At 33.2% G+C, this 25,946-nt stretch overlaps 1 protein-coding gene across 1 annotated transcript; it reads right to left on the minus strand.

Annotated features, from left to right (window-relative positions):
- Positions 1–371: 371 nt before the first annotated feature.
- On the minus strand, positions 372–19,554 carry LOC138314727 (polypeptide N-acetylgalactosaminyltransferase 13-like). The gene is made up of 12 exons (XM_069255213.1): positions 19,387–19,554; positions 16,839–17,907; positions 12,901–13,054; positions 11,677–11,843; positions 10,017–10,181; positions 9,556–9,766; positions 8,929–9,046; positions 8,356–8,544; positions 7,602–7,730; positions 4,930–5,025; positions 4,302–4,430; positions 372–3,635 (listed from the first exon to the last, which is right to left on the minus strand). The coding sequence occupies exons 2-12, from the start codon at positions 17,800–17,802 to the stop codon at positions 3,444–3,446; spliced, it is 2,514 nt and encodes an 837-aa protein (XP_069111314.1). The 5' UTR covers positions 17,803–17,907; positions 19,387–19,554; the 3' UTR covers positions 372–3,443.
- Positions 19,555–25,946: the final 6,392 nt, after the last annotated feature.

Below are 25,946 nucleotides of genomic sequence, written 5' to 3' on the forward strand. Positions count from 1 at the left end.
AGTCCGCGGCTACACATGTAAGCCTAGTACATATGTACTATACATATATACAGCTCATATACAATGTACGTATACATAAATGTACGTTAGATCTACGATTTGAGTTTTTCGAGTAAATGGTTATTCTAGCTTCGTGATGTAGATATTTTCAGTTTCAAAACATTCCATTTACACCATTTCTAACATTCAAACAAGCATAAATCTAACTTTAGATTAGATAATCAGTCCAATTTGATAGCGATATCAAAATGATGTTCGGAACAGTCTGGACTGAGATTTAGATAGCATATTATGTAAATTTCTGTTTAATAAAAACAGTATAATGTAACTCGATATTTTCACGAGTAAAATCACAAAAATAAACACGAAAATATCTAGAATTTGCGTTTTTATTTGTTCAAACTTCTGCCATAACGATGCAAACACGACAGTTTTGAGTAAAAATAAAATGTGGACGGTTGTCAATAATGTTATGTTATATTCATTGTCGATCCTTTGTATATCATACCGAGATTTAAATAGTATGATATATAAACATTTATCGTATAATCCAAAAAAGTAACAACTTAAAGTGTTAAAATGAAAAATGAAATTACTTGTATACAGGCATTATAAATAGATATAATATCTTGTACCTTTTGAAAATATACTCAGTGATTTTAGATAAGTGTATTTAGTGTGGTTATGCTGTGACCCTTCATGCATGCCTATACATGTAGATTCGAAACGGTGAAAATACATGCTTAGAATTCTTACTAATACCTTAGAAATTTCGGAAGATTGCTATTTGCAACGATTCCGTAATAATTTTTAAGGTTAAAACCTTAAGTTGAAATAGTTCTTAGAACCATTTTTGTTTCTGAATAAGTTAACTTCCATTATTGTTTTACCTGTGTACGACATACATAAATATATATATGTTTACATGTAATATATATTCCTAGGTATGATCAGGGATATTTTATTTCCACTTGCTTTTACATCTTCATTTTGAAAATGGATGTGACAATAAAAATAGAGTATAGATGTACGGGGTTTCCATAATTCAATTCACAATTAACGGATGTTCTAACCTGATTGACAGTAAGACAATATCAAATGCCCGATATAGTCCACCTAATAGCAAATTGCCTGCGGCTAATTACAGGGGAGTTCGATGAATGGCGTTGTGTACAGGTAAACAACATCCTGGTCCAGGTATTACGTAGCCATCAAAACAAAGGCATGGCTAATTATATATCTATATCGGTGTATCTACTCGGACATCGATTAAAATTTGAAAGCGACCGCACGGTCTGAAAAATTATAGTTTGTTTTGCTTAATATCTCAATATTTTGATCTTTTATTACATCAAAAATAAATTCTTTATATCACATGTTGAAACGTATTGTGGTATTGTAATAAATGTATCACAACTAATTCGATTAGCAACATACAACATAATGTTTGTTATGATTAATCATCGGTGTGTACGTACGTCAAGCATCATATCCTTGATGTTTTAATCAAGGATTTCTTTAATTGTTATGTAAAATTTCATTTTACAATCACAAACTTTGCAATTCACAATGTATCTACAGACTACAGGAAAATATTATCTTATTAAAACTCATTCATTGCTGAACTCCTCCACAAAAAAATCCGAAAGGGCTAGAAAATATGCATAATCGGGCGATCAGAAAATTTGACCTCGATATCGACGACTTAGAGGTTGTTTCCTGTCGCGCGCGACACAGAGAGGTTTCTACACGTGCTAATAAAACCATTTCCAACATAAACTGAAATTATCATTTTTGACTGCACAAATCCTTAAAGGCAGTTTAAAGCAATTAAATCCAGAAAATAAAATTATTACATCGATACTTGTGCTCTACTAGATACTTTAAATATTATCTATTTTCTAAAAATAATACAAAACAAATGCAAGTGAAGTTGTTGGTTTTAATGATAAATTAACCACATTCATACTGTAAATAGGCTGTAGATCATACACACGTACACACGACGATATCAATTAGATAATTATGTCTTATATACAATTGTAATTGTAATTGTAATTTATCATTGATTTCTGAAAATATCAAAGTTCAGATAAAGTTAAAAATATGCATAGGAAGCTTTGTAGGATTATAACTCATAGATATGTGGTAATTATTTTATTAGCATGGATACTATTATTGCATTGTAAAAATGATCTAAATAACTCTAAGAAAGAGTTCTTTATCTAAGACTGTAGTCTTTTAATAAATATTCTACAACTAACATAAACTAACACAAACAAAACGAAACAACTCAAAAACAATGACCCACCATGAACATGGCAATGCCATATGCTTGTAAACAGAAAATAAATCAAATGTAATACATAGATATTGAAAAGTGTTTTGATTGCGTTAAAGGTGGTATGAACGCAACGGGATACAGACATATTCAATGTAGCGCGTTAGCGCTACCTGTAGAATATGTCTGTATCCCATAGCGTTCACACCGCCTTTAACGCGAGGAGCCTGTTGACGGTATGACCGTTAAGCTGCTGAATGTTTGTAATTCAGTATCGGTCTACGAACGCGATATAGACTAAATTCTTCACAGTCTTGACTTTTATTTTATTGTACGGATGATAGACAAGAGTTTGCATGGTGTATGACTGGCGTAACTATGGAATTTCCCGAACATTCCTGAGGAAAGCCCCCGGTTGTAGCCCCGACCAGTGATACTTTTTGTTATTTATTACCGTTACTATGCTTGAACACATATTCTGTTTTGATGTCAAATAAATATTTAATTGGATCTGATAACAACTCTTGTTATCTATTGTTATTTTGAAATCCGACAACGAGGAAACTTTGTTTACACTTCATACAGTACTGTCAATCGAGTACCGACGAGCATAACATTGTCTGTGCCGCCTAAGGACCAGTCTTGAGACAACAGAAGACCGAAATCGTTTTTAGTTTATTATTAATTCAAAGCAAATCTGTTATCTGTGAAAAGGTGAAATGTAAGTTAAGTAATTAAAGTTTATTGAGATTATCATTTATGACGAAAAATCTTACCGAAGCGTGAACTAGAAGTAGTCCGACCCTACTCTGTGTTTGTATTTATACGTCTTTGGGTTTACGCTAATTTGAACGCAACTCCTCTCCCGTTGACTATATGGCGGCATATGTAAATATATGCCCATGAGTAAGCCTCTATCTATGTAAATTCTAATATATTGCATATTTGGTACATCGTTAATATGCGTAATTTGACCAATGCACTTCCTTTTGTAAATCAAGCTTGCACTGAATTTTCATTGTGTTTTCATGTGTTATAGTGTAAATTGTCGTGACAAAATCCTTTCATGGTTATGATCATGGGAGCATGGTTTATGAGATCTGTAATCTAGCAAATGACATATATCAAACATTTAAATATATTGTATAACCAATTACATTAATCACACACTTTGTATAAATTTGTTCCGTACACCCGTACCTAAGTAAGACGTTTTCCCCGATATCAGATCTTCCAGGTTTCTTGTCCATGTCCACTTTTGAGTTCTAGAATCTGAACACGGATTTAATTTGACTTTCTGTTTTCCCTCCAAATCCAGGCATAGATTTTGTCCCCTTAGTACCAGCTGTTTGTTCTGGAGAAACGTAAACAGACATAATGGGATTGTGTTGACAAACACCATGCATTTGTACTGCTCTAGAGTTTCGCTGAACTCTTTGAACAAATGATTATTTTTTTACAATATGTACTAGAGAATTAAACAACTGGTGCTGATGCATAACATTTGTCGACATCATACAATCATGTACAAGAAGAAGTAAACAAATTGTACTAATAATAAGGTTCCATATCAAAATTAATTAGTAATTTTTTTCTTTGTTTCTATACCAAATCTGGCTTTCTGATTGGCCAATATTCTTTTTGACTACCATAAAAAAATAATCCGAGAATAGCGCGAAACCCCGACGTTATTGTGGCGTCATAATAGAGACATTGACGTTCAGTACTGATTCGGAAAAAGATTCCCTTGAAAAATCTCTAGAACAGTACATTTAAACATGCTTTATTTGATCAAACAGATTATAAAATTAATTATAAGCATTGATGTCACTATTTTTTAATTTTATTGGGGTATCAAAAAAATTGTTTGCAAATTGTGTGAATCCGCAAATTTGTTTGCAAACTTTTGTGAGAATCCACTACGAAAATTCAAAATATATATAGATATATATATATATAATAACCTTGATATACTAATATTTATTCTAAAAGATAACAAGCAGAATCAATGAAAACATACCTCTGTGTAGTCCCAAACTTGTAATTGGCTTTCAGCACACCTGTTCCAGGCTATGATGGTACTAGCCTCTCTTGCAATTAGACATCCTGTATTCATCTTTATATCACCGTTCTGGTAGTATCTAAAGTACTGAAACATTATACACATTATCTTTATTATAAACAGAAAACATTGCCACTTTATCAATTATCAATTATGCATTGCGCTATGATCATTAGCACTAATAAAAACAAGTGTACATCCGAGCATTGCACACTATCGTCGATTTACCTTTTTTCTTTTTCTTTCTTCATTGACATCTAAGACATGTTTTATCTTTGTCACAACTCGAAGAACTGGAACGCCTGTCATTCCTATTTAGTTGAATAGTTTTCTTTTTGACTTCCAATATTATATCGTCTAATGTTGGAAAAACACTCCATACTCATATATGTATCATCCCTATAAATGTATTATAATTCATTTACATAGGGTAGCTATGGTTAAATTCCAAGTATTGGTCAAAAAGAAAACTCCTTATTGTTATTGTAAAACCTATCTGGACTATAGTTCTTTTTGTTTGCTTGCTTTTGTTCTGAATTTTTGCTTTTGTTTTGCTTACATAATGTTTAACAGTTGGTAAGTTTACCTGATTACCACCAAGCCCGTGACATGCCGTGGCTCTCGGTAATGATGGAAATGATCCCATTCTATCCAAACATTGATCACTTGCTACATTGCGGATCTGGATAATGAAGAATAAAAGAAAAGTGAATTCCTAATGACATAACTTCAATCTAGTAAACAACAGCAAGGTTGGAAATACATACTTTAACAGTTTTATAACTAGGCTATGTTACGTAGTAAAGATATATCCTATTATATGAATTACATAAATATTTGTAGAAAACATAAAATCTATATTAGCCGCAGTCTGTGTCATGCTTCAAAGTTCACCATTAGGTGTATGTATATAGAGATCCAGTCGATAGTTCCAAGGCCGTTTCGGTTTTTTTATTTATTTAACGACCTTTTAACAGTCAGGGTCATGTATGGACGTGCCAGGTTTATTGATGGAGGAAAGCCGGGGTAACCGGAGAAAAACACTCACCAGCGGTCAGTACCTGACAACTGACCCACATGGGATTCGATCTCGTAACCCAGAGTTGGAGGGCTTGGGGTGATATGTCGAGAAATCTTAACCACTCGGCCACCGCGGCCCTAAAAAGGTCATTCCTATATATCAGAACGTGCGAAACATGTTATCGACATTCTGTCACATGAAAACATGTCAGTATTTATGGCTTTTGCTTAATGTCAATAATATCGGTAGGTTTCTCTGCACAAGATATTGGTTGACATTCATATCTTACTGCAGAGTGCAGCTATAAGCCTATACTATTGTATAATCGTTTTGGCGTCGGGTGTTTGATAAGTCTGTGGGTTACATGGTCAGTGTCATCATCTCAATCAAAATGTCGTGCTCGGTTATTCTGGATAATTTATCGTCTACGCTTTGATGTTTTCCCTTTGTTTACAGTCGGGTAAAAACTATTTTAGTAATTAAATAAAAAACTGTACACTGACAAGATGTAACACTTATAATGAGTAACATTATGTTAGCTTATATATTCTAGACTTAACAGCATATCCTAGAGTATAGCACCGTTCTTGTTTATAATCATATTGGTAGATATCGGAATAATGCTTTTCTTTATTCTACTGCTTGTTAATGTATTCATAGAAAATACACATCCACATTCTTACGATTATATGTAGGCAAGGAAAGAAGAACCTAAATTTAATTGCAAAAAAAGTTTGCAGCAGTTTGCACATATATCTAGCCGCAGTTTTCTTGAAAACGGATCTGTTTGCAAAAATAGTGCGGCAAAGGTTATGATGTGTTCTATAATGAGTGGTCCTAGTTAACCTAGTTTAGGAACCATTAAAACCCAAACCCAACCCGTATTCTATCATATTTTGATCATTTGGTGATTGGTTTGACATTGTGAATAAGGGAAGTGTACAGACCTTCTATCACCTTATTGAAAGTGCAAATATATTGAAGATTATGGAAATAAAGTTATTGGATAGATGAGCGTCTATATATTATCAACAATTAATTGTAAGTGTAAGTGGTGAAAACAGTGAATTATAGTGAACTTTCAGTTGATGAAGTTTAAAATCAACATTAACTATAATAAAAGAGATACTTATTTCTTTAAATAAGTAATCTCTTCTAAATCCTAGAATACAAAAAGAATTTGAATTAACAGTCATTAATTGAATGGTCGATAATTCTGAATTTACCTAAATTACAAACAAACTGCATGTATATAAGAAAAACGTCTTATCATAAGCATAAAAGAAATTATCATAGTTCCCAACATCTATACATATATAGTCTTTAGATATATATATTAAGAGAATCATTATCAATTTACTTTACAATGTTTTCTTTTTGTGAAATTGTATAAAGTTATACACATGCAAAATTGAGGCAAATCTTAACATATGAAGTTTTGAATTGGGGATTTATAAATGAGGATTATTTTTCTTTAAACACGTAAACAAGCTCAGATTGGATTTACTGCAAAGTGTTGCGGCAAGCTTGCGGCAACTGGTTGCGGGAAATAAACTAATGTGAGCTTTTTCAAACTTGCGGAAAGGTTGCGGCAAAATGTGCGGGAAGATTGCAGCAAAGTGTGCTATAAGATTGCGGCAACTGTTTGCGGGAAACTAATGCGAGCTTGGTGGTTGCAGCAAGCCTTTTATTTTTGTAAAGGGAGATCTAGGCTATATCATAACAGATCATCATGAAATGCATGTATAATAAGTACATATGATAAAGGGAGATAACTATATTCTGATAACGTCCTTATCAATAACAAATAAAGTTTTTTATATCGTGGTTCTATTGCCTTGAAATTTGACTGAATATTTACGGGGCGAATTTTCCTCAGACGACTGCTGTTTTTTCATATAAAGAATTATTAAAAAATGACAGGTTCATTTTTTCGAAACTCTGACATTCGATGCATAACAACATATTTACTTTATAGAACGAATATAATAAATATTGAACTACTTATTGTAAGTTTCAAGATTAATTTTATAAGTTTGAAATATTTGTTTCATATGAGATCATCCTACACGAGTTGAACATCTGTGTTGAATTGATATAGTCGAAGGTAACGATTCGTATCTGGCTGATGTCATTAGTAGACTCCAAACATCGATGCTACCATGGATATGTTATTTGAGTGATAGTATCAGATATTAAATGATTGTCAAAATTAATATAAGAACTGTTTCACTCACCTCTCCAGAGTAAACAACGACTTCGGGAATCTTCATTTCTGGGTAGATATTTTTGACATACCACGAGAACGGTTTACATTTCAGTGCCTGTCTGAGGGCTTTTCGTTGTGTTACGTCACCAAAGTTACCCTTAAAGAAAATCATGCAGGAAAGTTCATTGGGATGTTATATATGTGTTTTTAGTATACTGATCGTAATGTATTTATTTATACACACATGTTGATGAGTAGTTTCGATAGTTTGCTTTTGTCGCTGTTATCCTTTACTTTTATTTTTATCATCAACTATATACACATTTGTGAGTGAGATTTCCTATATTTTCTGAGCTGTATTTAACCTTTGATATATTCTATACAAGTGAATATTGGGAATTCACCATTAAACAGCCTCAAAGGGCGAACTACAACAAATAGCTAATCTTTCAATCAAGCAATATTTTTTTGTATTATATACATGTAATTGTTAATGATATATAGCGGCGTATATGTTTAAGATACCATGACCATACTTAACAGACAGCTTTTCCTAGGGAAGATTACAACATTATAATATTACATATTATACACAATAATTTTACAAAATATTAACCAAAGGCATGACGCTAGTCTGTTTTACGGAAACCCTTAGCATACTCATTTTATTCCTTATCTGTATGAAGTAGTTATCCTCATACGGCATATGACATTTTTTAGTATCAATAAAACAAACACTTAAAACATTTAGATGGCTAAAGTGTCTCTCCCAGCGTCTTTACCAGTCTGTACTGTAGTTCTTCGTAAAAGAAGAATCTGTACTCGTCAAGCCAAACCTCGGCCAACCTTATGGTGTTCTTCTTCAGGATCACCTGAGGGTCACGACCCCAACTGTAAGGGCTTTTAAACCGGAAGATGTGGCTGACGTGTGAACAAGGATGGAGTTCTATTGAGCCACCACACGTCCACAGCTACGTAAAGAGAAATGGAATAAACTAAATGCATATGGAGCTTTCATGATATGTATTTTACACAAAATAATGAAATTAAAATGCGACAAACTTGCAAACTTGAACTTTCATATTGTCGTAAAAATATGCGTGGCATATCACGACGGTGAACAGATGCAAGGACAAATAGATATAAAATTAAGGATTTCATACTTTACCGTGTGATACATACACATGTATTTTAGATAAAACAAAATAAATGCAAAGGAAAAAAAATGGAATTCAATATAAGATCTTACCAAGTATACGCTACGTCTTGTATATTAAGTTACACTATATTTAGGTTCTTCCTTTCTCTTGCCTACATATATTTTGATAAATTAATAAACAGCTATGGCTACCTACCCTAATAGACATTTCCACGTTCTCCGCTCCCCAAATCTCCATTCCAGCATCATATAATCCCATCTGCTCAAAATAAGCCTTTGAAATTGAAAATATGCCACCAGCCATTGTTGGAGACCTGAGGACACAATATGTGTAATGTAATTAACCATATATGAATATTTATCATTCAAACGACAATGGCAAAATGGCACAAGTTTAATATAACACTTCATTTGTAGACGACAAAAATAAATATATATTGTAGCAAATGTTTCAATACTGTAAAAGAGCTTGATGACGTCTGTTTTAAGTGACTGATATTTCTCTGTGAAACTGAACAAAAATTTTAATCTTCTCATCCTTGATTTACAACCTTGTTGAACTTAACTGCCAGAAAAAGTTTCTTATGCTTCCATTTTGTGGTTCATAATTTTATTAACATTCAAGGAAATTCGGTTAATTCATGATAACTCACTGACGGCCTCTTGCCCCGCTTGGTTTGTTTCATTTCTGCACATTCACTATTCAGTCAGTTATGATTTACGCTATGGTCCAAGATGATCTTTGCCTGTTTAAACGTTATAGTGTTATCTCACTGCAGAACACTGTTAACGTCTTATAGGATAAAACCCTATGTTTACTAACCTGTAAGGGTCATTGGGGGAGGTTCGGCGCTTCTCCTCTCGCTCGGGTATTCTGTCCCAGTGGAATGACAAATTTTCAATATGGAGGATCCCAATGTCCCTAGCCTCATGTTGGTCCACTCCGAACGCATGGAGCCCTATAGAGTTGATGACAGGGGCAACTGCTCGAGTTGGATCCTCTGCTATTCTCGTTAACAGTGGTTCCAACCAACCTTTCATTGTAAAAAAAAATAAAAATGACTATAAAAATAATCCACTGCTGATTCTTTATTCTAATATCGTGTCGACAATAACGAATCCGCTGAGTACATCACTCTGTTTAATATAGATTACGAGGTAAACTTATAATCAAAAGCTAATAATTGTGACGTAAAATAAAGTAAGGACTAATCATTGTTTACCTAATTAGTGGTTCGTCACAAATGTTTTAGAATGTTTTATTTTCGAGCAATAACCACTTACCAAAAAGGCATTCACAGTGCGAGTCTAAAAATGTGAGAACTTCTCCTGTTGCAACTGAATAGCCAAGTAAGCGGGCCCTAATCAGACCTTCCCTCTTCTTTGTTCTCACGATCTTGACAATCTTTAATTTGGCCATATAATTTTCTAACGGTTCCTTCAACTCTTCTGTAATAATGAAGTAGATTTTTACGGTCAAGAGTATTTGCGAAAATAAAACAGCAAGTTAAACAATTTAATAGAGTCAAAAGATAGAAACAATTTCATAAATATTTTTTCAACGTTTTATCATCTTCGGTGCGTGCACTGTACATCGACGTAGAAGGTGTTGCGAGGTTAATGCTTTGGCAGTTATGTCTTGTTGTGTGTTTTTTTTTTTTTTTTTTTTTTAAATTACTGAATTGAATAATTTGGGTGAAAATGTACATGCCGAAAGAGTAGAAGAAAGTGTGTTTGAAATACAGTATAGTAAAATAAAAAATCAATATTCGAAAGAAAACTTTATGGACATATCGTTATCTGTGGTCATTACACTAGGTATTCTAAAACATATATGTCATAGCAAAAATACGTCATTTACCTAATGTATATGCAATTAAACAAACGTGGAAATAAATAATTCGAACTCGTTGAAAACGTCGGTAGAAGGAAACATCAAAATGGCGAAGGTCTTTGCCATACCTTAACCTTTTACGTTGATGTTAATTATGTTTTGCAAAAAGTATTTATATAGGTGCTATTTAATTTAAAAGCTTTCAGACTTTTTTAATGTTGTTTCTTCTATACTGCATGGTTACCCAGGAAATCAGATTAAATCCCCAGTGGATATTGTGTACACTTCATATTGACCTGAAAAGGTATTAAAAACCTATCTAAATGCATGTGTTTATATAAGATTTATACCATGATTAACATACCCTAGACAATAAATTTCACTACAAAACAAAATCGATCTAAAAAGAAAAAAACAATCTACCAAAGTATATTATGGAATTAATGCTTAAGCCCGTTTTTTTCCATGTTGATTGGTTACATAGCCTTAATTAGTTAAAGTACGAATTCTGTAGCATTTTATGTCTCATATGTTTCAAATATGAAAAGACTTGTACCAAAATTCCCATTGATAAATATAAATATAAACTTTATTTATTTTACACCGATAGAGAAACAAGTTATATAACTTATATAATTCACTCTCGATGGCCCGGAATGGACGCGCGCGCGGGGTTTTAGTGTGGGAGGAAACCGGAGTGCCCGGGGAAAACCCACGTAATCGGGCAGGTGACCCCTGACCTTTTCACGTCCGTGCCGGGGATCGAACCCCGGCCGGCTAGGTGAAAGGCGAGCGGCTTAACCACTACACCACCCGATCACCCATTCATTCTCTTTGTACAAATTAATTAGGTAAATGCGAATCATCTACGTTATCCCTACTAGTAAACCGAAAGCAGCAGGGCATGCTCTTTTAGTTGATAAAAAACATGCCCAGATATTCAATCCATATAAAGTTGTGAAGACTTCATAAAAATGAACATTATACAAATGTAACTCACTGACTGTTGGAATGCTGTTTGTTGCTATTTTTTAAAATACAGGCGCCAACATCCATAATGTAAAAGACATACGGATTTTGAGACTAGTATGCCGCATGACCATGACCTACCAGAGGACGAAAAGTCGTCAACTAGGATGATTTCATTGATGAGATTGATAGGAGATCGGTCAAGGACACTCCAAACGGTTCGTAACAGGACGGACCAAGCCTCATTATGGAAACAGATGATGATACTGGTGGTTGGTAAAGGTTTGTTGAAAACTTCATCTTTACAGCTGTATTTAACACAACAATATGTATGAACAAGACAAAGATAAACAATGTATTGATATCACAGATATTAATAAATCGTACGGTTTCAATATTGTTTCACTTGTACGTAATTAATGATACACATAATCATACGTCCTACTTACAAGATCAGTACAAAAGGTTATGTTAATGCCAGCTTTGGACGTTCTGGCACTATTATTTTCAAAGGCTTCTCATCTATGAAGAATGTCCTTCCGATTTTTGTTTATAACTTATTTTATAAACCTAAAAGATATTGATACCAATGCTTAAAATTATACAAAATAACATAAACATTAATCATTTATTTGAAATTGAACATTCAATTGATGATGCTGTCAAATAGTAATATACATTTGAAAACATCTTCAAACTAAAATTGGATACACCTTAGTAATGAAAGCATGCTTACAGTAAGTGTTGCAAGCAACACACGTCCCCTCTTATTATTGCTTAGTTCTGCTATCATTGTATGAAGTTTGAACAAATTCTCTTGGTGTGTTCTCAAGTTATTGTCCGGAAACTTGTGAAACAATCTATTTTTAGTAACATTGACCTTTGTAATTGATCTTTTGACCCCAAATTCAATCCCAAGCTATTTTATCTCTTATGTTACCATTGTATGCTTGAACAGATTCCTTTCATGTGTTCTCAAGTTATCGTTCGGAAATTAAAATTTGTGGAACAATCTATTTTCAGTAATAGTGAGCTTTGTAGTTGACCTTTTGACGCAAATTCAATCACGCGTTGTATTTTCCCATATGCTACCATTGTGTGAAGTTTGATCAAAATCCATCAATTCCTCCTCAAGTTATCATCTGGAAACAAAATCCGGATAGACAGACGGACGTACGGACGGACGGACAGACGGAAACAGACACTATAGTTCCCTCCGGTTTCACCGGCAAGGGACTAATAAAGAGATGTGCAGGCCTAGTGATATCTTGCCAACAACAGCTTAAACAGCCTTAAATAATATACTTCATGCTTACAACATTAAAACATAGAAACAATGGTCATGGTCGTATACGTTTGTCTCACCTTTGCTTTCTTTTATCGGGGAGCCGTCTCCTTACTGATATCATGTCACTGACATATTTGCTGAATTGATGCTTTTCAAACATACTTTCGTATTTTGCTTTCTCAGCGGGTGGTAATTGATCTTTTTTGACGACGTAAGAATATCCCATTTCACCTGAAAATAACAAGTTCGCTTTTTTAAAATCTGAATAAAATAAAAATGGGTTACGTTTTTCATTGTAAATGTAATTGTTTAAAAATACATAAAAACATCACAATATCTTATAATTGTTGAAAGTTTAGCATTCAGTGCTCAATATTATTTTTAATTTGTAATGTAGTTATGTATTCAATGCAAGTCTGTTAAAGACAGCCTATGTTTACTTTTGTGTTGCAATTTCCCATATAGACTACATTTTGTATTTTGTATTTTAATCAGATCTGGTGATATGACTGTAGGTTATATGATTTGCACATTTCCCACATTAGCATATGATCATTTAGTTCAGAATATCCACTTTGGTTTAAATATCAGAGGGTGTAATTGTCAAATTTGATATAATCATCAAATTATGTTTAATTATAGCTACACGTAGTACACATTAAGATGATTTAAAATGATTATAAATAGATGAAATGAATATATTTGCATATTTACATAATCTTAATTGAGTGTTCATTTCAAATAAGATGAAAAGGCCGACGACGTTCCCGAAACAAAATATAACTTATAATGTCAAAACATCTATGTAATGAAAGGTCTAAGATGAACTTACAACGCATAAACATGCTAGATTCACTGCGTGAATATATGTTAACAATGACGGCTCATTTCGTCGTTTTGCCACGTAGTGTAGTTATGTACTGCACATCAGTTAAGTATGACGGCGGAAAACACAAGACGACTTACGTTATTGAAATTCATATTTAATTCATCTATTTAAAATAGATTAAGAAGTTAAGAAAAATACAGCACTAAGTGGTAAGCTAATGACTTTTGATACTTCACAAAAGTATCAAACTCATTTTAAAGTTAAATATAAAAAGGTAAAAGTCGTTTCGGTTAAAGTATGTGACATTAAAGAAACAGATATTAGATTTTGTTTTCTTCACGTTTAACAAATATTTAAAAACAATAACAAACAAATGAAAAAAAAACATGTATTTTAAAAAAATGTTTTGACAAAAAACTGCTTTAAAATGGGAACAAAATCTGACGACAATAGCCATCTTTAATTTAACGTAGCATCATTTTTCACATACCGCTGACGCTAGTGAAAATGAGATTATCATAGGACTGACAGGAAGTGTAACGATATCACGTGTTGTATAATGGAACAATGGACAATATTATCATTCATTCCATTATCTTTCAATTAATGTTAATGGTTTTTCTCATGCCAGTAAATACAGAAAACATGTCATATTACAAGGGCTTATGAAATCCAGAGTGCTTATCACAAACCAGGAATTTAATTATTTACTTTCAAGTCACATATATAATGTAGACACGGAATGTTAGAAACATGAGAGAACGTCTTTATATGAAAAAGATGTTATCTTTAACACACATCTAACCACAAGCACATTTTGCACAGTTACTAAATGCTTTGGAGTATTAGATTACTATTGTATAAGTGTTATATTTATACTAGCGCTCTGACATCGAACTTTTGCTATATATAGCTGAAAACTTTATACAATAACGCCATTTTACGTCATCACGATAATAAAATCGTTTCATTGATGACATATTTATTTCCAAGCCATCATCTGAGATTTATGCACTATGTATAAAACGTTTGACTCGATTTGTATCGTTATATGAGAGATAAACTGCAAGACTAGGAAAGGGCTCACCATCAGTTGGATAACATATTCTAATAATTGTGTATATTTTAGATACAATTAAACAAGGCAATAGAAAAATACGAACTTAAAATGTAACTTAATCTGGTGTTTTTAACCAATTAAATCTGCTGTGTTTAACCAACTAAATCTGTTGTTTTTAACCAATTAAATCTGCTGTGTTAACCGACTAAATCTGCTGTGTTTAACCAATTAAATTTGCTGTGATAACCGACTAAATCTGCTTTGTTTAACCAACTAAATCTGCTTTGTTTAACCAACTAAATCTGCAGTGATAACCAACTAAATTTGGCGTTTTAAACCAACTAAATCTGCTGTGTTAACCAATTAAATTTGCTGTGATAACCAACTAAATCTGTCGTGTTTAACGAACTAAATCTGCTGTGTTTAACCGACTAAATCTGCTTTGTTTAACGAACTAAATCTGCTTTGTTTAACCGACTAAATCTGCTGTGTTAACCGACTAAATCTGCTGTGTTTAACCAATTAAATTTGCTGTGATAACCGACTAAATCTGCTTTGTTTAACCAACTAAATCTGCTTTGTTTAACCAACTAAATCTGCAGTGATAACCAACTAAATCTGGCGTTTTTAACCAACTAATTCTGCTGTGTTTAACCAACTAAATCTGGCGTTTTTTAACCAACTAAATCTGCTGTGTTAACCAATTAAATTTGCTGTGATAACCAACTAAATATCTTTTGTTTAACGAACTAAATCTGCTGTGTTTAACCAACTAAATCTGCAGTGATAACCAACTAAATCTGCAGTGATAACCAACTTAATCTGGCGTTTTTAACCAACTAAATCTGCTGTGTTAACCAATTAAATTTGCTGTGATAACCAACTAAATATGTCGTGTTTAACGAACTAAATCTGCTTTGTTTAACGAACTAAATCTGCTTTGCTTAACCGACTATATCTGCTGTGATAACCAACTAAATCTGGTGTTTTTAACCAATTAAATCTGCTTTGTTTAGCCGACTAAATCTGCTTTGTTTAACCATCTAAATCTGCTTTGTTTAACCAACTAAATCTGCTTTGTTTAGCCGACTAAATCTGCTTTGTTTAACCGACTAAATCTGCTGTGATTAACCAACTAAATCTGGTGTTTTTAACCAATTAAATCTGCTTTGTTTAACCGACTAAATCTGCTTTGTTTATCCGACTGAATCTGCTTTGTTTAACCAACTAAATCTGCTGTGATAACCAACTAAATCTGCTTTTTTTAACCAATTAAATTTGCTGTGATAACCAACTAAATATGTTGTGTTTAACCAACTAAATCTGCTTTGTTTAACCAATTAAATCTGCTTTGTTTAACCGACTAAATCTGCTTTGTTTATCCTCCTAAATCTGCTGTGATAACCAACTAAATCTGCTTTGTTTAACCAACTAAATCTGCTTTGTTTAACCAACTAAATCTGCTGTGATAACAAACTAAATCTGGCGTTTTTAACCAACTAAATCTGCTTTGTTTAACCAATTAAATCTGCTTTGTTTAACCGACTAAATCTGCTTTGTTTATCCGACTAAATCTGCTTTGTTTATCCGACTAAATCTGCTTTGTTTATCCGACTAAATCTGCTTTGTTTAACGAACTAAATCTGCCGTGTTAACCAACTAAATCTGCTTTTTTTAACCAATTAAATTTGCTGTGATAACCAACTAAATATGTTGTGTTTAACCAACTAAATCTGCTGTGATAACCAACTAAATCTGGTGTTTTTAACCAATTAAATCTGCTTTGTTTAACCGACTAAATCTGCTTTGTTTAACCAACTAAATCTGCTGTGATAACCAACTAAATCTGGCGTTTTTAACCAATTAAACCTGCTGTGTTTAACGAACTAAATCGGCTGTGTTTAACCAACTAAATCTGCTTTGTTTAACCGACTAAATCTGCCGTGTTTAACCAACTAAATCTGCTTTGTTTAACCAACTAAATCTACTGTGTTTAACTAATCTGCTTTGTTTAACCAACTAAATCTGCTTTGTTTATTCTCAACGTCCTATGAACAGCTAAGGTCAAGTTAGGACGGTCTCTACATTATGCAATACATTAGGTTTGTGGAAGCATTATATCTTACCTGGGGCGTTCGGTGCAGCTCGTGGCTCAATAGCGTCGAAATCTATACCTAATGGGTTGAAATACGTTGGTTGCTTGTTATTTTCTTTATTCCCTAGGTTTCCCAAGTTTCCGCCTTTGATGACGTTCTGGATCAGTTTTAATGCTTCATTCATTGAATCATCATCCCCTAAAACGTTCTTGATTTGATCTATAGCCTCCATGTTCACTGGATTATTCTTTCCCTCCACCGCAGCCTCGCCTGCATTTTGTTCTACTTTTTCCTGTTTTTGATCACTTTTTCCATTTTCGTTTGTTTCACCTGGATGTAATTTATGCTCATTTATCTGTTCTTGATCATCCTTTACTTTCTCATCATTAACTTCCGGTACGTGTGGTTTGTTATCCGCCATGTTTAGATTTTCATTCTTTGGTGCCTTGTGTTTGTTATGCGATCGATCCTGATCTTTGTTCTCAACTTTAGCTATATCGACACTGGGAACTTTGTTATCATTGACATCAGGTACTATCGGTTTATTATCCGCCATGTTTTCCCCCTTTCGTTCACCTCTGAATTCATTTTTAAATATATTCACACCATCGTTAGCTTCAATACCGACAACGTCTTTTAATTTCAGTGATTTCTTTTGTGGGGGTTGGATGACTACGCCATTTCCATTTCCAACGACAGATTTATTATCTTTAATTTTGTCTTTGTTTTTAGTTAAATTTTTCATCTCGTTAAATTTGTTATCATTTAATTTTAATCGTGGCCGATTACGGGGATATTTATCAGATTCGCCTATAAAAGGTCCTAAGTTATGCATTTCATCAAGGCGATCGTATTCTTTATTATAGTCCCGAAGTCTACGAGACTTCATTTGTTCTTCATGGTACATAACAATAAATATTGTTATTGTCAGCCAGACTAAAGACACTATAAGCACTGTGCTTAAAACAGTTTTCTGATACGACTTCCTCCCCATATTACGTGAGTATGACGTCACTTCCTGTTAACTTCTGTAAGCTGCAGCTGACTTTGTCATTTCCTCACGACTTTGTAGAATGTTGTTTGAATCTAAATTGGCATTCTGTAAATATATTAAAGAATTTAAATTATTATAATTAGTTATAGCTAATTATAAGGTATGTTTTTGTTTTATCAGTGGAACGGAAGCATCCTTTTAAAAACACCAAACAGCACATTCCATCCCATTACGTTAGTTCACTCCCTTTTTGCTGAATGAGGATTACATGCGTCAAGGAACATTCTAGGAAATCCCATCATTCAGTATAAATGACCAGTGGTATACTCAGTGGTTGCACTTTGTTGTACTGAGATATGCATTTTGGAACAAAATATGAATTATACATGCACGGTGGTTTGGAGGCCTATATTAGTGAATAAAGAAGAGTGATTGATTGGAAAAAATTACAAATGATATCGTCCTTCTTCAGACTAAGATTGCTTGCAGTCTGTTATTTTCCCGTCTAAACAATGATATCGGGAAAATGGCGAAAGGCGTGATTCTTACTAAAAAAGATGTACATAATGAAACTGTTGTTCTTCCGACAATTCAAAGATTTTTGTCATCATTTTTGTTGAGCGGAGCAAAGCATAAGTGCAAATACTACACTTTCCCGCGCTAATTAATGGATCTTGGTCAAAGTGAAACTTACTGTGAAAAACTTACACTATTAATCTACTAGCCAAGCTGACCAAAGAAACCAAGGCCAAACTACGCTAAGGTAATGTAAATAGGTGATATTTCAGCAAGGCCTTTTTCACTGACTTTTGTGTAGCATTGACCAGTCTGTACTATGTTGCATATGCCACAGTATTTTGATTTTTGATTTTTATTATCACTGTAAAACGCCCGACATCAGCTACTCACTTAAATATTGGATATAATCAGTGATGTGTTTAAGATTTAGTCAGCACATATGCCACACCATACATTTGATATAATAGTACAAAGAACGGGGATCTGGATCAATTGTTAACCACCATCACATCTGTTTGACTTAGTATCTGTGCCAGACTGTGATGATATTGTCCATGCCTTTTCCCCCCTTGTGCACGCTGAGGACTTATGAACACATGTCATAACCCTACCCCGGGAGATAAAACGAGTAGTAAAAACGAAAAAAATCGCTCCTGGAATGTAATACTATTTGTAACCACAGTAGGCATTCATGACATTAAAACATACGATAAAAAGAAGATATCAATGTCCAAATACAAAACCGTCAAAGGAATTTTAAATATTTCAATAGCTTGAAGAAATGACTTAATATCGCAGGCCCAGGGGCCCACAAGTACTTTTTGGTGATTTTAAGTGCACATACCCTTACTCATTTAAATGATTATAAAATTGTTTTGCGACTAAAAATACTCTGTGTCCTAAAATAAGGATCCCAATCGGAAAAGGGGCAAACTTTGTGGGAAAATTAATAAATATTAATTTAAGAAATGTCGGAAATTAAAATAGCTTGCAGTGGTAATTTTGAATCTATAATCAATTATAAACGAAAATTGCAAATTGATCAAAATAATTTTCCAGAATTACCTTTGTTTAGATCCCAACGTTACAAATCCTCCATTAGAATGCGTTAACCGGAAATGACACGTGCATACACGGCTATCCGCCATCTTACAAAATGGCGTTGTCTAAGGATTGATCTTAGCAATGACTTGGCAACAGGTTGTATGAAGTTGACAAGGAATCAATGAAAATATAAATAAGAAAATATTATATTGATCTTAACTGTGCATCAGTTGTTATTTTGTTGATTTAGTTAAGTGCTGAAATACACTTATATATAGTTATAATGTTCCACATATACTAAAGGGGTTAACGTTCGTATTTGAATATTACTATGAGGCTTGGAGCATACCTACAGTCCATTCTTTCCTATCAAAAATCTAGGTGAGAGTATAATGAAACCATTTAGATCTTATTTGAGACACGTGTTATTTTGATAGTGAATTCTAACTGGTGTCGTTTAGATACTGTATGATTAAAATTGATAATATCGATACATTTCAAAGATGAATATGGCCGCAAGGACAGGACACGTTCGAACACTTAACAAACGAACACGTAACGACATATGCGTGTTGCCTAAGGGTTTCAAACTTAGTGTTGAATGAAACAAAAAGGCTTTATTATATATGTGGTCTAAATGTATGTACTTTTCGTGTGAGATTCGACAAAATTCTATATATACTTAAGGCATAATATTTGTCTTCCCTAACTTACACTAGATCATTTACTTAGAATCCTTGTTTTAGTATACTGCAGTTAATGTGAAAATGACAGGAAATGGCATATCGTGCGATTCAGATTAATAAACATCACTAAAAATGCGCTACACGTGTATTCCTATCTTTCTTTCCTTCAATTGTCTAATGCTAAGAATACAGTTGCTAAAAACAGTTACAAAATGCAAGTCTTTCTCCTTCTTCTTTTGTGACTATAGTTGAAAAGTGGTATTTCAGTTGCATAACGTCCAACTAGGTCGACTTTTGGATGGGTGACCGCTCCGTTGCACGATATAATGTTTCATTTATTCTACTATGTATTTCTTGCATTTTGTTTCTATGTAATGTTTAGGCTTCATTTTTCAACGAGTTTTATCGAAATTGCTGTAGTCTACGACACGTTTTTTCTATTCAATATGATAATATTTATATCTCTCTGTGTGCGTTTAGTTTTTCTGACGGGCGAAATTTGCAATATTGCTTGAAATTTGCGTTTGGCGTTCTGGCAATAATATATAACATAAACATATAAAATACCACCTATATAATATAAAAAATACAGTGTAAAAGAAATAATATGCGTGCATGTTAATATCATATATTATTGACAGAACGTCAAACTCAGTGATATGACCAGATATTAGGCAATGAGAAGTTGGAGTCAATAGGCCAAAATCCACATCAATGAACGATCTTCAAATTACAATTCGAAGACAAATAAAGCACATTTCACGCATTCGTGTACATATGTTGCCTGGTCTGATGAAGAGAACAGTCAGTGCATATGCCGTATCAGTCATCGAAACGTAACATTTTTAAATACCCATTGGTTGTGAAACAATACCCTTACATTAACCTTACTTCCCAACCCGAAGAAAATACTTCAAAATATACAAAAAATGTCAAAATAAATAAATAAATAAATAAGCAAGTAAATAAATAAATAGCTGGTAGTTATAATAAAATTTGTTTTTAAACATCGTCGTTAAAATTCATTGACAAATATGGGAAAAAAATATATACTGTAGCACTGATATCAAGCCCTACGAAGAATTCAGACCAGGATCTGTAGGTAAGTACCAGTCACACGGCTTACACATTCGCGCAGTCATCCAAACCATAATGATATTTAATCTTATACCTGTATACGGTTTTAACGTACTTTTTAATGTATTGGTATTTTTATCGGTACCATTTACATTGATTTAGATGCTTTAATTGAACAACATCCTACATTACAAAACCACTTACTACTAACACATACGAATACTGACTTACTAGTGTTAATTATTCCATTTATTTTGATTATCATAGCCTGCTATATATAGGTGTATCAGTGATGTACACCGTCATATCTGGTATGTTTATGAGACGTTGGTGTCACCTATGTTTACGAGCTGGCGTGGATTCCGCATGTTGCCCACGCACAGATCAGGACGACATATAGGAATCAATTTATTACCCTCCAACCCCACCAAACTGACTATGAATGTACAATGACAATATATGTTTTATAACAACAATTAAATAGTAATTTAGTGTTTTTTAGTTAAAAATCTATTAAACTATGGTCTTTTAGGACGTGCCAGATTTAGGATATTTTTTTCCGGTTCTAGTATGGTTTGGTTGCAGTCTGGTTGGAATATGATACGCTCTTCCAGCGGTCGTTCAGTGAGTTTTTTTTTTTTTTTTTCATTTTGTTTATTCTTTTGCTATACTGTTTTCTCTGACAAACAGTTCCAGTTCAACAATCTACGAGTCAACAGTAATATCTAAGGTTAGGACAGATGCATAGACACATTTATTTATACAAAGTTATGTTCAAGTACACCTAAGAAGAAATATATAGGTATACAAATAAACTAGTTGAAACAGGGGCTTAAACCTTAATTTATACTGGGTTTTCTTTTCTTTTGATTTTTATCGATGACTCCTAGTTCTGCTCAATGCTGTTTTTAAATACATGTAGTTGCTTTTTATCATATTTGTCGATGTCGGTTTTAATTCTGTAGACTTTAATCATCTCCATTCGAAGTTCTCTATATTAAAGAGTTGGTTATCGAAGTCAAGAAGTCTCTCTTGGTAAGTTTTATACCATGTACATCTCACAAGATTTATTTCTCGTCTTTGGACATTTTACATGTACCGATTTTGTACAACCTGTACTGGAGAAAAGTAATCCAGCTGTGTTTGAACTAAAGCCTTATAGAGATTTAGTAACAATTTTGTCTTAATTTCTGGAAAGATCGTTTCTTAACTCCTAGATTTCTGTTTCCTGCTTTTCACTTGATGCTGTGTAGTTATGATGATTAAGGATTGTAGACAAATTCCTACCCCGTATAATTAAAACTGTGGTTACTTATCCGCAAATCATATTAAATATGTAAACGCGAAAAAAACGAGTACCCTATCTATAAATGCACTGTATCTTAATTTTGCTCTATATCTCTCTCAATCGCAATAATATACCATCGTTTATGAGTATGTTAATAGATTTCAAGAAGACCCCACAACGTGCTTAACCTCGTATGATTAGTCTAAAGTGTCATATTCAAACTAACGTTGTTATGCACGAGCTGGTGGCTGACCATAGCGGCGAAAGACTGACATGGACAGCAAATGGCCGTATAGTAAATAATTACTTCAATGAACTACAGTTGTCAACCACCTTAGTGACATCAAAATCGCTATAAATCACAAGATACAGATAAAAAATTCTTTTACAACGCAGCCATTTTATAGGGGTTTGATAAGTACTGAGATAATGTTTTTGTACAAGATAAACCAAAGCTAGACATTCTCCCGCGTTTTATATAATATAGAATCAAATTTTATTATTCCTATTTAATGATTATAGTTACGTCAGAACGATGACCCAATATGACGTTAAATACCGAAAAGCAAATCTATGTTGACATTGAAGGTTTACTTCGCTGTTTTGCCCCATGGCGTCGTTATCGTCAAATGCTACATTGTAGTTATGATGAAATCCATGCCACGTTATGGGAATCTATATCTAATAGCATACATGAAGTGATAACATGCATTACCAGTTAGTTTATAACTTTTGGGACTCAATGAAATTATAAAATCATTTTACATTTACATGTTCAAAATTAACATCAAACTGTAATATCAAAAGCATGGAAATCTGAAGTTCTATCTAATCAATGCAATTTTAGTTGTCAAACTTTTGTATGTGCAGTTGTCACCGATATTCTAAATTTCCGTGATAATTTCATAATAACTTATTATGTGCGTCACAGATGATGATAATTCATAACAGGTAATAATCTACTTTTGAATTCGATGTCAAAGTGATGTATCCAATAAATATTAACCTACAATAGTGTACCTATTTTGGAAATTAAGATTGATGACACTTCATTGCTGCGATATATAAAGATCAATTTCTATTTGTTATGAATATATATTTCATCCTGTACCATAGCAGACGAGGTGATATATTTGCCACCTAGAGATGTACATCCGTTAATACACGTCCCTTTCATTTCCCTATCGACAACAATTAATTTTATCAATTTTCAAATATTAATGTATGGTCCTCTAATGCAGGTTTTCTTTTGCATTATATCGAAAATAGCTGAAGTTTTGAGAAGAATTGCTGCACCATCCAAAACAAGTAATGTGAGGCATTTCAGGATTTCAGCATTACATCTTTTAAAATGAATCGAATTGCTTCGAGATAAGTAGCTTAAAAATGCTAATGCCTTTGGTTAGCAGACTGATCTGATATATCAACGCTGTACCGTAAATTCGGAGATTCTTAGTAGTTTATAAAACGACGTAAAATTAAATCCTTTAAACAAAAACAAAATTTAAATTTGATATCAATCGGGTGTAAAATTTGAATTTGATATTAACAATGATTGAAAAACATTCGCCGAGCAATGTTATATTGAGAATTTTCATCCATCGTAACACGATTCTCATAGTGTTTCAATATCACAAAAAACTAAACTATTATGGTTCTAGTGTAGCTATGTTTGAAACATTTTTGCTGTGAATAATTTTTACGATTTATTAAAATAAAAAAAAAGAAAGAAAACAACATGAAATTGAATTCCATTAAAAAAATCAGCTAGTTTACATTTCCAAAATTTGAAGACTTTTTTTTCACTTATTTACTATGAAAGTAAAAAATAGCATACGACAGCATATTCGTGTAATGTATCGCCGATAGTTTCATTAACACCATAGTTAAGTACAATTTCAACACTAATATGAAACTTAACAAAACACTCAAAATCTGTCCTTCACTAGCCATATATGACATCTGCCTGCATTCAAATTACTACATTCATATCACGTTATATAGAAACGTTTGGCCTCCAACTTTACAAACAAGGATATAGATGTGGCAAAAATCATCATAAAAGGAAAGCTGAGATATTTTTAGAGTCGTAAATAATTTCAAGGCAATTTTGTATGTAATTAATCAATTTCATACAAAAAACAGCTCCTAACTGTCAGTGACAAATTATAATCAATATTGGAAGCTAAAAAAGTAATTGTAATGCTTTGTTCTTTGATGTATGTTATCAATGGATCGAACACCCATTCTCGTCTCAACTCAAGGACAAGATAATAACAGGTTCTGTATGATATATCTAACAAGAGGTCCATGGGCCTTAACGGTCACCTGAGTTTGAATATATAATGAAACAAATACTGAAACAAATTTAAAGACATATAAACACTATATACTGGGCCTTAAAGTTGGTCAGTAATTCATAAATTTTTATTTACTTTGACTTTTTAGTCTATGAAGAGTATTTGCTTCCATCAAACCTGTGAACTTAGAAGTATTTTTTGAAATTTTAATCATTTTGACCCTATTTGGTCCTGCCCCTCTGGTCCCCCAGGAGGTCATTGAGGACTGATATGGATGTTAAAATGCTATATCTCCGGCTAATAATTCTAATCAAGTTTGACTCATTTCCTATGAAAATAATGTTCATAATGTTCATAAATATATTTTTCCTATATAAACTAAAGTAAACTTGACCCCCTCCCCAAGGGGAAACGTGAGACCCCAGGGTCATGTAATTCACAATTTTTATAAAAGACCTTAAGACCTTTTTATCTATAAAGTGTATTTTATTCTACCATTTCCAGAATTTTAGAAGAAGATTTTTGAAGTTTTAGCATATTTTATCATTTTTAGCCCCGCCCCTCTGCCCCCAGGGGGTCAGCCAGGACCAATATGGATATAATGTTAGAATGCTATCTCAGGCTAATAATTCTAAGCAAGTTTGACTCGTTTCCTATGAAAATTGAGCAAAAAATGTTCATAAATGTGCTTTCCCTATATAAACTATAGTAAACTTGACCCCTTCCCCAGGGGGAAACGCGAGACCCCAGGGTCATATAATTCACAATTTTTGTAAAGGACCATAAAACCTTTCTATCTGTGAAAAGTATTTGATTCTACCACGTCTGTGAGTAGAAATGAAGATTTTTGAAATTTTACTCAATTTTACCCCGTTTGGCCCCTCCCACAGCCCCCTGGGTAGTGGGGACCATATAATTCACAATTTTGATTGGCCTTATGCCTTAGAAGGTTTGTGCGAAATTTCATTGAAATTGCTTCATCAGTTTTTGAGAAGAAGTCGAAAATGTCAATTGTTTACGGACATACGACGCACGACGACGGACAAAAGGCGATTAGAAAAGGTCACTTGAGACTTCGTCTCAGGTGACCTAAAAATAGAATCAATTATCATAATATCTAACAAAACCAGGTCCCCTTAAAGCCATATATCAGCGTACAAGGTCTCCAGAAGGTGTATAATCGATAATGCGATTTATCATCAACCTATGATATACAAAATCAATACTTAG

The sequence above is a fragment of the Argopecten irradians genome, chromosome 2 (genome assembly GCF_041381155.1).
Source record: "Argopecten irradians isolate NY chromosome 2, Ai_NY, whole genome shotgun sequence".
In the NCBI taxonomy this organism is placed as follows: Eukaryota; Metazoa; Mollusca; class Bivalvia; order Pectinida; family Pectinidae; genus Argopecten; species Argopecten irradians.

Bases quoted from the DNA above. Each gene is read 5' to 3' on its own strand.
- LOC138314727 (XM_069255213.1), bottom strand. From the start codon at position 17,802: ATGGGGAGGAAGTCGTATCAGAAAACTGTTTTAAGCACAGTGCTTATA. The intron at 8,545-8,928 runs GTAGGTAGCCAT...CTCTTTACGTAG, and splicing joins ACGTGGAAATGTCTATTAGG to CTGTGGACGTGTGGTGGCTC. The intron at 3,636-4,301 runs GTATGTTTTCAT...ACGTTTCTCCAG, and splicing joins AAGTTTGGGACTACACAGAG to AACAAACAGCTGGTACTAAG.